Source organism: Lasioglossum baleicum, chromosome 6, assembly GCF_051020765.1.
Source record: "Lasioglossum baleicum chromosome 6, iyLasBale1, whole genome shotgun sequence".
Classification (NCBI taxonomy): domain Eukaryota; kingdom Metazoa; phylum Arthropoda; class Insecta; order Hymenoptera; family Halictidae; genus Lasioglossum; species Lasioglossum baleicum.
In genome coordinates, this window is record NC_134934.1 from 14335275 (window position 1) to 14353064 (window position 17790).

Consider the following 17790-nt stretch of genomic DNA (forward strand, 5'->3'; position numbering starts at 1 on the left):
CTTTTCTCCAACACTAAAATAAATATTTATTCGCTGAATTAATGAAACTCGCGCTTATTGCCCTAGATCACGAAAAATTAAAACAGACTAAAAAAGCGTTTCCATGTAGAGAAGCATGTTCGAAATATTTTCCACTAGAATTGAAACCATCGACGCACGAAAAATATTCCAGCTAATTCGATTTCACAAAGCAAGTATCAATTGACACAGAAGTCGTGTGAGGGGGTAGTACACCGGTGTGTGTACACGGATATAGGGGTTGGCTACGTACCTGGAATACCTGGCGCACTCGTAAACTATTTCGGGTGCGGTGTTCGGCGCCCTTATTCGTGGATAGTTGCACCGTCGAAAGGAACTAAAATACGCGTCCGCTTTTCCCAACAGTCGTCCCTGAAATGCAAAACACACGTCTACAGAACGAGGCAGGAGAACAAAGCCTTCGACGACGATGTGCGGGCTAGTGCAGGGGAGATGCAACGTTGCAACGGGAATGGTTCGAGGGATGGTAGAGAGTGGAGAGTTTCAACGTTTCGGATCCTCTTTCGTGGATTCCAACCAGAGCTTTGGGACCGCAAGAGGTTAAACATCGCTCCGGAAGTAAGTATACTACTAATTTCACGGCGAAACCGTTTGCGTCCGAACAGTTTTCGCCTCGACTCACCCTTTGAGCCTGGTCAACAACTTTTCGACGGCCAATTGAACGTCAAGTTGATCGAGATACCGAAGCCTCGCTTGCACCCTGCACAGAAGACCTCTGCGAGGTCTCGTACGAGGTCGACGAGCTTTTTTCCCTCCCACCGATTAGAACCGGAAACAACAATCGTTGACCTCGTGCCAAAACTCCTTCGCCTCCAGAGATTAAGTCTAGAGACCAGGAACCGACGATTCGAAACCTGATAGAACTGGAGAAATTACAGGCGACCCTTGAATAACAGGGTGCTCCAGTTAGGCCAACATTTCTCTAACTCGATTTATATGTAATCAACAGACTGTGCGGATCTTTATGCAAAATAAAGATGCCAAATATAGAATGTTCTTTCTTCCCTTAATAATTTTAGCAGATGAGAAATCATATATTGACATCTTCAATTTTCAGAAAGGAAAGAAAAAAATTCTCTCATATTTTTTATCAAGGTATCTTCTCTATTTTGTAAAAAATTCACGGGAGGAATTTTTGATACTTCTTTTGAAACTCTAATCAGAGTTGATAAATGTTAAACGTAGAAAATTGGGACAAATTGCGATTATTTCAAAAACATTTCTTTTTCAGTTCGAAGGACTTATGATCCTAAACGCACCCTGAAAAAATCAAATTCAACAACCAAATGGCTCGCGAGGAACTCGTGTTTGAGAAATTCACGAAATTTAACAGTAAAGTTTCAGCCTCAATTTTCATAATAAATTAAACTACGTTTTGTTATGAACATTTTAGGATAGACCAATTTTTTTTACAGATCTTACACTTCGATTTTCCAACATTTTCCATTGGACGACACATACATCTACTCGCTAAATGACAATTAATCGTTCCTGACGTAACCAAGTTTAACATATTTGATTCAATGTTAATTAATCCTGAATTTGCTTTCTGTAAATATACACTCCTATACACGCGCACAGCTGCGTGAATATAAATTGGAAATCCCGTTTTCGTACAGGATATTTTCTGCCAACATAAATATTTAAATACTTTTTGACGCAATTTCGGAAGGACGAGATACAAAACCGGGATCACTGGAATTTGTTTTTTTTTCCAAGCGTACAGGAATGGAAAGAATGGTTATCGTATACCGCACGTACAATTACGTACGCTATACCAAAGTCCGCGCATTAACTCTGCATATTTGCGAGCAGGAAAAATAAATTTCGGACAAACATACTGCAACAAGAGATGTTTAAAATTCGGTGGGATCTGGAATAACTGAAAAGTTTTTACACTGCGCGAAATACGATTGTGTTGAGATCAATTCCGCAGCGAATGGAAAAATCGTAAATAATCATCTGACCACGTTGTATACGCATTTTTGTTTTAGGTATGCGTATGCATTTTCCAATTTTTCTAGACAAATTTTAAGAAAGTGGAATGCAATGAAATCCTATTTTTAGTGAGAACAGCCTTTTAGATCTAAAACAAATAAAAATTCTACAGAATTCTATCGAATTTTATATTTGAGTCTTGTTTGAAGTCTCCTAATAAATTATTTCGGGAAAACTGTGTGAAATTGACACGAGGAACAGGTGCGAGTTGAATAAAATACACACTTCTCCATTTAGATTGTTGTCGATCGGAACACTGCTATGTGGTCTGGGAAACTATTACAAAAGGTGCGAGCGAAGACGCGAGATTCGCGATAGGAAAAGTTTGAGTGTGCCTGTAGAACTTGTTCGAGAGTCTCAAGTAAAATTGTTGCAAAGCGACAATTTGCTTACACGACTTTGCAGACACATCGGTATTCTATATCGCGGATAACGAAACGATTCTCAACGATATTCTTGGAGAATCGAAAGAATTCTACCGTGGTTGCCTACCGATTGTTTATGTTTGCCAGGGATCGTCGTTAAGTCGACGACGGAAGAAACGAGCGCAAAACAGCCGATGAATAATGTGGACGTCGACCGTCGACGTCGAGGCTGCTGGACCCTTCTTCGCGAGCGTCGTCGTCGTCGTCTCCCCGAAACGTACACACGCATTTACCCTGTTCGAGTGGCAAAATGCAGAAGAGGGCTCTGAATGGCTTTGAAAATACTCGAGTAGCGGGATGAATAAATGCATAAGGAAATTTACATTTGCTTCTCGGTGCATCCGCCTCTATTCGCCCCGCCTCGATCTCGGGACGCGTGCGGCTCGCTTGCTACCACGGTTTTCCGAGAAATCTTGGCTAACGCGCACCGTCCCCGTTTTAACAGATGATTTTTACTCTTGGTCATTGTCTTTGTCGCGACCGAAAACTACCGCAAAGTACGTCATTAACTGTGATTTATTACAGCGATCGCAGAATCACGATCAGGGTCGTGATATTTTAATCTCGAATGAATTTCCTCAATGTTATCATAATTCTCCTTCTCGATTGAATTAATTCCTTTTTCAAATACATCAATTAGCTTGCATAAAAATATCTCCATATACAGTGAAACGAATTCATATTCGAACGTTCTAAAAATGACGATAACTTTTTTAATATTGGATTTGAACTTTTTCGGAAGCTAGAGCAATTAGTTTACCACAGGATGGGAAAAGAAATTTTTTCAAAAATTGCAATTGATCGGAATTTTATAGAAAATTCTAAAAGTTGAAAATATGTTTTGTGGATCTGTGTCGATTATATGTACTGTGAAAGTTTCATCAAAATCGGTTGATGCGGGAAAAAACGACAGGCAAAGATGTAAGAATCCTTAGAATTATTGCTGTTAGAGGCCGAAAATCGTGAAAATCTGCAATTCTGACCATCTTTAAACGTTTGTAGCTAATTGCAACGTCGACCGATTTTGACGAAATGTTCAGAATATGTTTAATTGAAACAGATCTACAAAACGTATTTTTTAAATTTTCAATATAGGCCCACATAAAAAAGTTGTAAAACGCAACATTTAGTATTCTCTCTACAATTCCGACCAATAGCAATTTTCGAAAAAATTTCTTTTCATACCCTGTAGTAAATTAATTGCTCTAGCTTCCCGAAAAAGTTTAAATCTATAATTAAAATAGTTATCGTCTTTTTTAGAGCGTCCGAATATTAATTCGGGTCACTGTAGCTTAAATTGAACTAAATTTATTTCATTTAATGATAAAAAATAGAAAATATTCGATTTTCTTTGCCGGACCTTATCTCAGTATTTTAAACGATGAAGTATTCATTGTTTCTCTCGAGTTCAACCGTGATATATCACAGTGATCGTAGAGTCGTAGGTCGTAATTTGAACTTCATTCACGTCGTAATAGTGATTGTTTAATCTAGAGTGAATTTGCTCACTGTTATGATCCATTTCAACAGGAGATTTTTGGTCAGGAAGCGAGTTTCGATCACGAGGTCAAACAGGAAGCGCTCTGCGCGGACGTAAAAGTTTTACGATCTCGGTCTCGGATCGGAGGAACGAGTCGTTACGAATAATAGTTCGGCGTTACCGTCGGTTGTCGATTCGCGATGCGTAGGCAGCAGCAATTCGCGAAATTCACGGAGAAAGCTCGCGCACGTCTTGGTTGAGGAGCCAGCTGGCAGAATGGATCGCGAGCTTCGATACACGGCTTATTCGGAACATCCATGAGACGTTTTATTTCGTGGATTCCATGGAGACGTTGCTGAATGCTGCGTTCGACGATGTATCGAGAAAAATAGCATTTTATCGCGGCTTGTTTTCGCGACGTTTTCCGCATACTTTTTGCGAAATTTAACTATTTGAGACCAATGATGCAACCGTTGAACGACATTTATTCTTCATATTATGAATATTTGAAGAAACACAGGGACATTTACGATCAAAGACATCGGTGATCAAATTTAAACATTAAATGCATATTTATTACGATAATGATCAGTAGAAAGTAATCATTTTTTAATGAATATTAGTGCAAATTTCATTACGATATTTCTTATGGTCCAACAGTTATAGTAAAATGTCACCAAATGTTTCGAACCACTCTTCAAATAATTTTAATTTCGTCAATTTCCAAATATCTGTCTTTTTCAATTGTTTCAAAAGTGCCCCGCCATTAAAACATTGCATGTATTACAAACAATTGCGAAATAAATGGTGGAAAAAATATTTTCTTTCAAACGACATTTTTAGTAGATACTCCTATGTTTTCACATTTCACTATGAGCTCCTAAAACCACATTTTCATCGTTTTGTGAATTCTACTCTTGTAATTTAATGGAAAGAGGGTGACACTTTATTTTACACGTCTGTAAAATCAACCATTTTTAAGATATCGAAAAATTCATTGAAATTCACTAATAAAATACAACATATTCAGATTTGAACAAAATGAATAACCCAACTGTGTTGTGGACTACGAGAAGAAAGGCTGAGTATGAAATTAGTATTATTGAGAAATGAGCTATATTGGAAGTCCCGAGAAAATTTCTTGGTTTATGGTGTGTTAAATTGTGACGACTGCCATGGGGAAGCACTAGAGAGTCTCCAGTACGACGCCGTTCACGAAGCATGACCTCTCCCTCGCCGGTCCCTGCTTTAAATAGCCGTTCCTGTTTTTCTCCAGTGCACAGTTGCGCGTTCATCTCGATACCGAGCAAACGAAGAGAAACCCTGAGACCTCGGCGCATTCTTCTCCATTACTCCGAACGACCGACAGCTTTCTGCGACTCGACCGGTGGGCACAATTACGGATGAAAATAAACGAGACGCATCTTCCCTCTCCGAGCAACGATAGCGACGTTGCTTGCGAACGAAAAACTACGGTATAGCCTCGATAACTGTTCGATAAAAGTTTCAGCATTAACCCTTATGTAGCCGAGCAAAATGTATAATCCTTGCACTCTGTCCAACAGCCAAAAATTATTTCGACTCCCACTATGCGATTAAACATGTTTAAACAATCGTAATGTATTAATATTAGATATCACTGTATTTGGAAAAGTCTACAGAATGTTTTCCTGTAAAGAACAATTCAATATCTTTTATAATAACATCACAATATTTGTTCAAAGTTGAAAAATATGTCTTGTTTTTTAACTCAATTTTCTCAAAAACTGTACGTCTAGGAGGAAAATTAAGAACAGATGCGGGATCAGCGCGAAAAACTCTATAAGAATCGCATAGTGAGCATCGAAATAAAAAAAAAGTTGAAATTTGTTGGACCGTGTTATTAAAAGCCTTTTGTATTTAACGTATTTGCGGAAATTCTCACTTCCAGACTATAAATTAATGTATTAGCCAGCAAAGAATGGACATTCAGAGAAATTGTGTAATATTTTTAGAAGAACATTAACAAGCTATTGAAACAAATATGTAGTTCCAGCATACACAGAATTCATAAAATGATCCATGAAAGAGAATTGATGAATAAAAAGTTCGATGGAAGTTTCAGCATTATTATAAATTCTCACTTTCAGACTATAAATTAATATATTAGCGTGCAAAGAATGGACATTCAGAGAAATTGAGTAAAAGAAATACGCGGTTGCCTACACAAAGGTTAAACAGTAGTCCCAGCACAAACAGAATTCCTAAACCGATCTATAAAATAATATTGATACTTAAAAAGTTAAAGGAGCCGAGCCACGTTCGTAATTAAAAGCGTCCTCTTACGGAGGGATAATCAATCATTTCGCAAACTTCTTTCTGCCCTCGATCAAGAGCGTTCTCCGTCGAAAGATGATTCATAAACGCCAGAAACGCATCGTTAAGTTCCGCGGAGGGGCGTGTCGCTGGTGGTTCTCGCAGGTCGACCTCCGACTCCATTAAAAATCCCCGTAATCACTATGCGAAGCCGGGATACAGGACGCAAAAGCCGGCGCGAGATTCGGATCGGTGAGCATCGAACGGACAGAACGGGTTCCAGTGAATCGCGCGCGTTCATCCGAAACGTCGCAATATAGAGATTTGCCTGGTATCCTCGCCAAGCCCGAAAGAACAATTTGCATCGGCTGTTTATTAATCCCGCCAAATGACCGTGTTTAATTTCGAAAACACTCCACCAACGATATCCGCTCCGGCCGCGCGCGATACAATCGATATTGAAAATTTGATTTTATCGTGTCGGATATCGTGTTCGCGTCTCTCTCTCTCCCTCTCTCTCTCTCTCTCTCTCTCTCTCTCTCTCTCTCTCTCTTTCTCTCTCTCTTTCTCTCTCTTTCTCTTCTCTCGCCGCGCTGCACCGCCCTTCGAGGCACCAGATTCATTCGCGTTTGTGTGCATGAACAGTGTGAATGCGCGGGTGGCTTGTTCATGTGCAAGGATATGTATGCGTACATGTACACATGCGTAGGGATGTACGCATCGCACGCACTCGCGTTTACCCGCATCGCTTATGGCCCTCGAGCCGCAGTGTCGTTCGGAGAAATCGACAGAATCCGTCGATTAGATCCGTCGATCCCAACGCATAGTCTCTTTTGAATAATGCTTGTCGGACTAAACTGGAAAATGTTCCCTCATTGTCGACGAGATCCGTTCATCTGACGCATAGTCTCTTTTGAATAATGTTTGTTGAATTAAACTGGGAAATATTCCCCCCATTGTCAATTCCTATCCCTTCGACCGGGGATGACGAGTTAATTTTCGAGTGCCATAACATCAATACGTTTTTCAGTCTGTTTTTAATGCGATAAACAATTGTTTCGCTTCATTGCGTCACAGGATCGATGTATTAACTGGAGCTGTACGAGGACCCGAAAATTTCGAGATTTCTAAAAATTTCGAGATTACTGAACGAATCGGGTTTCCGAAAATTTCGAGATTCCCCCAAGGCTAGAGTTTCCCAAAATTTCAAGATTCCCCAAAGAATCGGGTTTTCCGAAAATTTCGAGATTCCCAAAGGAATCGGGTTTCCCAAAAATGTCAAGACTCCCCATAGAATCGGGTTTTCCGAAAATTTTAAGATTCCAAAAGAATCGGGGTTTTCGAAAGTTTCGAGATTCCCCAAAGAATCGGGTTTTCCGAAAATTTTGAGATTTCCGAAGAAATCGGATATCCTGAAAACTTCGAGATTCCAGGAGGAATTGGGTTCCCCGAAAATTTCGAATTCTTGAAAAAATGCGTGATGTTTGGACAACATTCTTTCAGTGAAAAGAACTTTTTATAATAATTCAATATTTATATATTATATAAAGTATATAATGTATAAATATATAAATATATAAGGAATAAATTATTTCGAGAAACCCGATAAATTCGAGAATCGGATCAGAAAATGTTCAAGTTAAAATTGTCCCGAGTGCTACACTCTATTCATGTTGATTGCGGTACAATGTTCTGTGTGCCTGTATCTTTGCGCTAGAAAACTATAATTGATTTTATAGGCGCGGTAGTTGAGCCCAGGTGTGGGTACATAAAGAAGATCGTACATGTACCTACGATTATGTAAATATGGGTACCTCAAGAAGACCGTACGCGTATAGATACGAAAGGAAAATTGCACGTGCCCGAGTACAATGCATGTACGAGGAAAATTATGTACATACATACGTACTCCCAGGGCCCGCTCTAGGGGCGAGCAACCCAGACATTTGTCCAGGGCGCCATTTTGGCTGTAAGTGTGAGAAAAATATTGATGTGAGAAAAATATTGATGTGTTAAATACCCAATTAATAGAAAATTTCACAGAATTGAAAGTAAGAAAAAAGTTTTTTGTGATTTTAGCGTAGTTGATGTTAACTTGTTTTATTTTCAAAATAATGGCATTTTGATTATTTAAGCAATAATACACATTTTTAATAGCATTTAAAAATGTAAAAAATTATATGGTTAACAACTTGTGGCTAGGTACAGATATTTCTTAATTAATTTCTACTGTTTTGTACTGCTTGATTATCAATGTTATGTTATATGTTTCTTTCTAAATATATGCTCTTTTATTAAAATTTAAATAAAATGATTTGATTTTTATTTAAAATAAGAAATATGTACCTGTATTTAAAAAATATATATATATATATATTCTTAAGGGGTGTCAATTTGTCTTTTTGTCCAGGGCGACGTATCCGCTAGAACGGGCGCTGCGTAAACCGTACACTGTTCTCAGAACCTTAGAAGATAGAAAATGGCTATCGAATGATCATCATTTTTCGGTGTGTCGCACTTTCATAAATATATACAGGGTGTGTCACTTAACGTTGCCACCTCAAATATCTTTGTTGTTTTTAAAGACACGCCAAATATCTGAAGGACAAAGTTGAATAGTAAAATGGGGCTCATACGATACCAAAAAACTTTTGTTTTTATGTAATTTTTTTTAATTAAAAGAGGTATTTTTTAATACATCAATCGATGCAGCTGGACATTCGTTATAAAAAAGTACAAATAATTATAAAACCTATGTATGTCGAAAAGTTAGTAATTCACGAGATATTTAAATTTAAATAATTCTAAAACACCATTACTGTCGTGTACTAATACGTTAGCGTTTACTTGCTAGTGTAACGTCTTAGTACTACAGACTTAGTACTTTTTTATAACAATTCCTCATTCCTCATTCCATTTAAAAAAATGAAGTTGACAATAAAGTATATAAAAAACAAAAATTCTTTTGGTATCGTATGAGCCCCAATTTACCATTCAACTTTGTCCTTCAGACATTTGACGTATCTTTAAAAACAACAAAGATATTTGAGGTGGCAACGTTAAGTGACTCACCCTGTATTTTACAATTAGAGAAAGTTTAAGTAGAAATCAAATCGCACACAAATTCTGCATTTCAAAGAGTGAAGTTTTAAGAAACTTAGAATTTATACCGATCCCACCCGAATCCAATTTCGGATGAAAGCGTAAAAACATAGTCTTCTCGCATCGCTATGTTTCTCCCGCGTCGTCGTGGCGGCGATCGAGCTCGATCCACGCGGTTTTTGCTCGCATGCTCGTCTCGCTTTCGATCGAAAGAAACGTATTAGCGAGTGAAACGATAGAGAACGATCGCAATACAGAACATCAGAGATATTACTTTGACTAACGATACCGCGGGTTCATCGATTCGCAGCGTTTCGACGTGCAATAAACTCGAACGAACTCCACCATTAACATGAAACTATACTGGATACGGTTTTTATTGTTTATACTGGCTCGCTTGTTCCAATGTGTTTTGAACAGATTTTTACAACAATGCGTTCGATTAGACTCGATCGTGTAAAGACGAAGATGATCGAGTCGTTGCAGGAAAATACTGAGACGAGTTTGATCGAGCTACGTACGCGATCGAACGGGGGCGATCTATATTTGACTGTGTGCGATCGAGCCATCAAACAGTCATCGAGACGCATTAAAGGCGGATACGTTTGACGATGTTATGGCAGCCACAACAACGTTCAAATCCTTACGCATCAATGTTCGTATCCCTGGCATGACACTAATCCTTCCGAGTATTAAAAGTGACTGGCATGCGTTGTAAAACTAGCTAAGTCTATATAAACTTAATTCTTGTCATTTTTATTTTAGGATTCGATCAGAAATTTCAACGATTCTAAAATAAATGTAACTTTTCCTTATTTCAATAGACAACAACTTTTTGCGATACAAATAACAGGCTGTTAGTTCGATTATAACGAATTCCGCCATATTAAATTGAAATTTAGTCAGGCCTGGTTTAGGTTTGTGTTGGGGCGGGTGCAGGGAGAAAGACTCCTTCCCTCCCCCGCCCTAAAACACGTGTTCCGTCAATTAAAAAGGGCAGAATTCGCTGTACCGAGAATCCGCAGTTTAAACATCTCGAAATCGAAGGCCGAGCGGTGGAATTTTGATTTCGACAATACAAGAACAGCTGGATTTTTCTATTAATAGTTTCTATTAGTAATAATTGAGAATAATATCTTACAAAAAGTGCGGTTATTATTATTATTATATTATTAAGTGCTAAACCTAACCCAGACTTGACTGAATCGTAAAAGGTATTTTTTTAAAAAGGGACCGCCTTTTATATTTATACACAAGTCCTCGACTTGCGCGATTAATTTGTTCGAATAGCGCCACCGCTGAAAGGTTATTAATACGATATGCTTCGTATATGTATGTACTCATTTGAGAGAATAATTCAAATAAACCAACTGTGTTCATGGAAAATTGATCACTGATAAGTAACAGATACCTACGCTCTACACGAGCACAATTACCACAAACTATTTTCGCTTCTGTCACATATGTACCGACGAAGCTCCCGTTCTGGCCATCAGAAAACGAATTTCTAAGTCATCCATAGTTAACTGATCTAAAATCGCACGGAGTATAATCACTGGAACAATGATCACAGCCTGATCAACCTCCGCGCACTTGGATCGTCGCGTGAAGTCGCACATCGTCGACAGCGCAAGATCGCTGGATCGCAGCCTAATGAACGATTACGTGGATGGTGCATGCGCGGTAAATCGCTCACCTGAATCCAGTAAGGCAGATAAAATCCGGAACAGGCCAGAATCGACGCCACGGTGGACAAGGTTGCCCACAGCACGCACAACACTGTCATCTCATCGGTTTAAAAGCGTCCCTCCCTCCTTTGTCTGCTCCGTTTCACCGGGCTGTCGGTAGCCTCCCTTCTTCCTCCTCGTCTGTCTCCTCGTTGGTTACCTCGGTTTCGACCTCCACTTTACTCGCGCATGATTAGCGTACGCTTGCAAAACTGGCAGCTGCCGTGGGAAGATCGTCGAACCCGACCGATGCTCGACGCACGCCGAAACTCGCGGCACTGTGTTCTGCCGCGTCTCTTCCAATAATACCCGGGCACTGCTCTCTCTCTCTCCCTCTCTCTTTCTCCCTTCGGCAACGAAAAGTCGGTCCCTAGTTGTTTAGACTCCACGGACTGCTCCAAAGCAAGGCGAGCGACGTTGCAATTTGAGGATTCTCAGATGAAGCCCAGGTGCGTTGAGATGTAGGATCGCGAGACGGAGATTCGTGGATCTTTCTGCTCCCTCTCTCTTCTCCCTCTTCGTTAACGAGAAATCGTCTCTCAGCCGTTTGAACTCCGCAGACTGACCGAAAGCTTGAGAAATAGCGACGTGAATCGCCAATTCCTAGAGGAAGCTCAGGTGAGTTGCGGCGCAGGATCGAGCCGAAGATTCATGGATCTTTCTGCTCCCTCTATCTCTCTCTCTCTCTCTCTCGTCTCCCAGCCGTTTGAACTCCTCAGACTAACCGGAAGCTTGAGAAGTAGCGAGTCGCCAATCGTTCGAGGAAGCTCAGGTGCGTCGAGATGCAGGATCGACCAGCTTCGGAGCTGGAGATTCGTGGATCGCAGCACTCGCCGGCGGTTCTACATTCTTTGGAACAGATGGCTGATGCTCGTGGTCCTCCTCCTTCTCCGCGTCCTCCCCGTCCACCCGAGGTATTTCGATGCGAGGCGAGAGCGCATCGCGGTCCCGTGGGGCAAGACGAGAATACACCGGGTTTATAGGTCGTTTCGAGGAAACCTCCGGGCAGTCTCTCACGGTCAAGGTTCGTGGGGCCACGGTTAGTATGTCCGTCGATGCTGCGGTCTACCGGGCGCGGGAAAACTGTCCGACACCGTCGACGATCGCCCCGCTAATTATAGACGGGGCAGAATCACGTAGCAGCTGGCTCCTCGGTTATCGTACAAAAATTCACCGTGCCTCTTCATCATTAGAGATTCTGTACACTGTCACTGGCTACCGGAGAATAGAGTATCAATAATACAGCTGAGGAGCAAGTGGAAAGGAGCGAAAATGGTCAGACACTATAGGAATCGTGGTCTTCGGAGATCGCGTGTCTGTTGCGCGTGAATTTCTTGAAAACCGAATTTCGGACAACGAGGTAAACGAAGAGGATATCTAGAGAAGAACACACCGTGACGACCTACTCACCGCCGCTTCGTCACTGCGACTAACTGAACTGATCCGAGCAGGACAGACTCCTCTTACGCCGACGTCTATCGCGCCGCTGCCTCGCAGTGCCTCCCACTCTACAGCTATTTTGCCAGGCATGCGTGTACCGCGCGGCATGCGGCCGACGCGTGCCGAGACTGTGGCTGCGGCTGTGGCCGCGGTGCGAATCGGCTCCGGCTCCTGCTCCGGCTCTTGCCCCGGCTCCGGCTCTCAACGCTGCGGACACGGATTCCCCTTTGCGGCGAAGCTTTGTCTCTTCCGATATCTAGAAAAGCTCCCATTCTCTGACTCTTGTCCCAGCTTTTCTTCTTGGCGCCAACTTTTATCCTGGCCCTTGCCCTTCAACTGGTCCTACCTTTACCTCAGATGTAAGTTGTCGTGTGAGACTAGACTTTGCCTCTGTCGCGAAGAACCTATCCAAATGTTCAATTTTAACGTGCTAATTTCAATCGATCTGTCCAAACGTACGATTTTAATGTGTTCAGTTGAAACGATCTATCCAAGTGTTGAATTTTTAATGTGAGGCGTCATATATATACACTGGAAGCATATACAGGGTGGTCCACGCAACATGCACACCTATATCTGTGGTTGCAAGGAAAAACGCTGCATGTCACAATTTTAAAAAATTTAAGTTTATGCATTCATTGGAGCTTCGTAGTATAGGATTGACGCGTATTTACCGGAAGAAAAGTCATGAAAACAAATTCGAAAGGCTCGAAAAAATAATACAATTTAACCGATGTCCTATGTCGAAGCATTAGTGATGAAAAGTTTATATCTCGACGGCTATATCTCGAAAGTGAAATTGTGTGACATGTGGCGTTCTCTTCCTGACAACCACAGATATAACTTCCAAAGTATGCGTTGCACGAAAAAGTTTTGTATACAGAAGTTACATGGTCTAAGTAGTGTATTTATTTTTTTACAGGTGAAAGAGAGCGTTTCGGAGATTTGAAGGTCGACTTTGTTTTTTCTTAATGGAATACTATATTTTTTATACCAAAATATGGAAGAATGTCGAATTCTGAGTGAAAAAGTATTGACCTTCATTCGCCCTAAACCTAATAATTAACGAGTAATTTCACTTTATTTCTTGAAAATTTTATACTAATAAATTTATACTATCATATACAACTAAACATTAATGCAATATAATTATTTTCTTGCCCCGTAGCACTTCAAACAAGGTTCGAAAGCATTTTTAACTCTCAGAGACGGACTTGCCCCATTTTCGGGGCAAACGCGTCCTAGTTGACACTTTGTACAATATCCTATCAAAATGATAATTTTCGAGCAAAATTAGAATCCTACATAATACTAATTCATCAGTAATATCTGTGGCAAGAGTTCGATACCAAGAACATTCAGTTTTTGTAAAAACTGGTATGTATACTGGTATGTATACCAGACTGAAAATACATCAGTTTAAAGTCCAACTTTGCAAAACCTAGGGCGGACTTAACCCACTCCACCTTAATGGTACAGCGCAATTTTTAGTGGTACCTCTCAGAGTCACCATTCGAGTGGACACAATGTATGTACCTGTGATATTAAATCTATCTGATGTTTAGGAGAAATTTGCGCCATAAATGCTTAAAATTCACAGATAATGCTACTAATCAGAGATAGTAGTGTACAATCAAACAGACTGACTGAGTTGTGACACAATATGTGCCACGTATTGTCCCAAAGTGATTGTCTCGAAGGCATATACACCCCTTCATTACCGAAAGGGTTAATATTACAATTGTAAACAGTTTCGATGGCACATGATTGACAACATTAACACGACAGTGGAGTAATTGCAAACATAGAGCGAATAGAACGAATTCAAGATCGAGCGAATGCAAAATTCTCTGAAATCTCAAAATTCTGAAAATGCAGAACACTTGCTCATTGTTTGATAAAGACTGCCAGCCAATTAACGCGTTAGCATGGGCTAATGTAGCACCACGGTGGCATAGAATTATAGGGTCATCAGCCCCGAACATATTAATCGGTTTCCAAGCTTGCTACCTGTTGACGAGGATCTCAACGACGTCCCATCGATCCGCCTTTCCCGTTCTGTTTCTAATCGAAACGAACCTACTGCTACTATGTGTTCGTCTGCACCGATGTACGAGATCCCTACGTTAATTGTCAAGTAATGCGCGCGTGGGCGAATCCCTCCCACCGAGTTTTCTCTCAGCAACATCTGGCGAGCACGTGTACGCCGAAGAGAAACGACTTGGGCCAGACTGATACAACGGATCGCAATGTTTCTGTAAATAATAGCCGTTCTGACGCTGCGCGTCCGACGATCCTCACTTTCGCTCCAGTTTTCGGATCTAGACTCTAAATCTAGAATTTATATTAAATCTATTAGCATTTTGAGCAGCCAGCCAGCTGCCTCAGAGTTATAACATACGATCGAAATAATTTATTTAACGAAATAGAACTTGAAAAAAGTTAAGATGTACCATTATTTTCCATCAATTTTTCTAGACGAATTTTCAGAAAGTCGAATCAAATAGAATCAAATAGAATCTTGTTTTATTAATTATTTATGGCGGTAGCCTTTTTAGACCTGAAATAAATTAAAGTCGTACTAAATTCTATCGTACTTTACATCTTAGCATTTTTTTTAAATTTTCGAAAGCCATAATTGCATAAAGACCCGCAGCCTATCGATAACAGTATCAAAGTAGAAACTTGAGTACGTATCCTACAATTTGAAAAAAATAATTGGACATAAACGGCAGTGCCCACGGAATATGCGAAAAATAAGTGTGCCCACGGAGGGAGTAAATTTGAAACCCAACCGAAGAACAACGCGTCGAAGGGTCCGGCTAGCGACCCCCGACGTTAAATGTCGAAAATGAACGTCGGCTCGCGGAATACATCTGGTACTGCGTTAACGAAGTAGACACGCGGATAGTCGGATAAAAATCCAGAAGGGAAAGGAAACAAAATAAAAGCAGCAGCAGTAGCGACGGACGCCGGGGCGTGCATGGATTCCCAGGGAAAAATTCAAAGCTTGTCGGCTTTCCAATCGCTCGCGTTGTTCGCCGGTGTGTTACAACGTCAAAATATTGTTCCGGACAAGTGGCTTTGTCGAAACATCGGCCGCGTGCCGCGACTCCGAAAATAATGCGTCGCTCGGTGTACCGTAACTCTCGTCCCTTTTGTTTTGGAAACGTTTAACTCACCGCGGACTGCGCGCCCGCCGATCGTAAATAATCTCTTGCCGAGACTCCGGGTCTCGTTGAAATTCGTCGACAGGGTAACGACAAAAAGAAAAAAATAAAACGAGCGCACGCGCGATGAGAGTCGCAGGCGGAATTTCGCGCCCAGTTTCGACAAAAATTGTTCGATGCGTTCCCCTTAGCTTCCTCGAATTTTTCCAGGATGTGTGTCGACAGGCGGCGACCAGTTTCGATCTAGTATTGCGAGAGGCAATACTTTTCGATCCCGACCGACTTTCCAGTTTCCTTCCGTGTCCCGGCGTTTTCTCTTCCGGTCTATCGTGTTTAGCGCTTTCCCGTTTGGCTTTTCATCAATCCGCCGGCGCACGCCCTGTTCCCTGCCAATTACGCGGACGCCATTTACCCCTCGAATTCTCGGCACTCCAATCGACACGGAAAAAGCAAAGCCGGCCTCTAGGCAGCATCGCGCGAACCCTCACGTATTTGAAAAACGAAGCAAACTGCCGAACCATCCCCCGCACCCTCATCCCACAATTAAACGCATCCCTCTGCCCTCCACGAAAAATTCTAGTTCACCGCGCCGCGCAGTGGGCCAACCGGCAATTCTGACAACGAATAATGCAAAAATAGAATCGTACAATTTTTGTTTTACCTGCGTCCCAGGTGGCCAATGACTACCCGATAAAATAATGAATATTTTTGATTCTTGATGATTTTTGATGAATTATTTCGTCTTCTCCCTTTTTATTTTGTGATATTTTAAATATACTTTCGTGGATATCTTATCAAAAGGTAAGTAAATACATTACTGGGTAGCCAGCCCAATAAATAAAACATACCTAGCTGAAAGTTCATATTTAAGGTTTCGAACATGTTTTCGGGGTTTTCGGACCGACGATAATGACACACCGAATGTTGCTCTGGCAAACTGCTAGATCGTTTCGGGAGAGACGAATCTGCCGGGTTCGTCGACAAGTGCAAATATGAATGTTACGATTTTCATTTTAACTGAAATAAAATTTGATTCGTTTTGTAATCAATGTTTAAGCATTCAAATAAATGTAACCTTATAAAAAATATAAATTTTCTTGTCTCTTCTACGACATTTTTCGGGATAAAGACAAGGGATTGCACACTTTTTTAAACACGCTTTTTGTTCAAAAATAACATCAATCAACATGATGAGGATTGAACATCATCCAGAAACATCTATGAAGAATATCAGTCTGAGAGAACACGTGATTGAACACATGAAAAGACATCCAAGAGAACATCCGAAGATCTCAACAAAGTCACCTCTCGTGTTCCTCGATTTCATTCCGGAAATGGTTCAACTTTGCCATTGAACCGCTTACGCGGATAATGCCGGGTATCGCCGGTAGTCTACGGACAGCAGCAGAATTGTCCGAACTCGGGTTACATTCTCATTCTACTCGGCCAGCACAACCGGTCGTTTCGAATTTCTCATTTTCTACGTCTCGCAACAGAAGAGAACGCTACTCTGAACGCAACGCGCGCCGCTCGCCCGCCACAACAGCTAACGATTTTCCATTCACCTCGTCCGCTTCTCCATTACTGCCAATTAAATCTCGCTCGGGGATGAAACATTTCGCGAGCCCGCGCGCGGTCCTGTAGGAACTTTTTAATCGTGGCCACGGTTGATGCGAAAATAATGCTGTCCCCGGCAACACGCTGGGACAACGCGACGCTTCAACTACACTGACAATACTGAACAAAGGTTCCTGGAACATCCAACAAAATCGTTCGTTCTTTTCAGAATTTACAATAATACCAACGTATGCATCCTGTAGAAGTTGTTCTCTTTTATATTATGTGCGAGTAATTCGATCAATTCTTGCAATTCCGGCAGACAATTTTGATTTTCCAGATTGTACCAAAATGTACCAGAAAATATACCAGAATATACCAGAATGTACAAGAATATACTTGAATATACTTGAATATACTTGAATATACTTGAATATACTTGAATGTACTTGAATATACTTGAATATAGTTGAATATACTTGAATATACTTGAATATACTTGAATATACTTGAATATACTTGAATGTACTTGAATGTACTTGAATGTACTTGAATAT

The 17790-nt window shown here is 40.9% G+C and overlaps 1 protein-coding gene across 1 annotated transcript in view; it reads right to left on the reverse strand.

Annotated features, from left to right (window-relative positions):
- The window catches only part of LOC143209348 (LHFPL tetraspan subfamily member 6 protein), a 32893-nt gene extending 20354 nt beyond the window's left edge, over positions 1–12539 (reverse strand). The window contains exons 1-2 of the mRNA XM_076424839.1: positions 11036–12539; positions 272–390 (exon numbers count right to left, since the gene is read on the reverse strand). Coding sequence (XP_076280954.1) covers positions 272–390; positions 11036–11125 — 209 coding nt within the window. The 5' untranslated portion in view covers positions 11126–12539. The remainder of the gene's footprint in view (positions 1–271; positions 391–11035) is intronic.
- Between the last annotated feature and the right edge of the window lie 5251 nt (positions 12540–17790).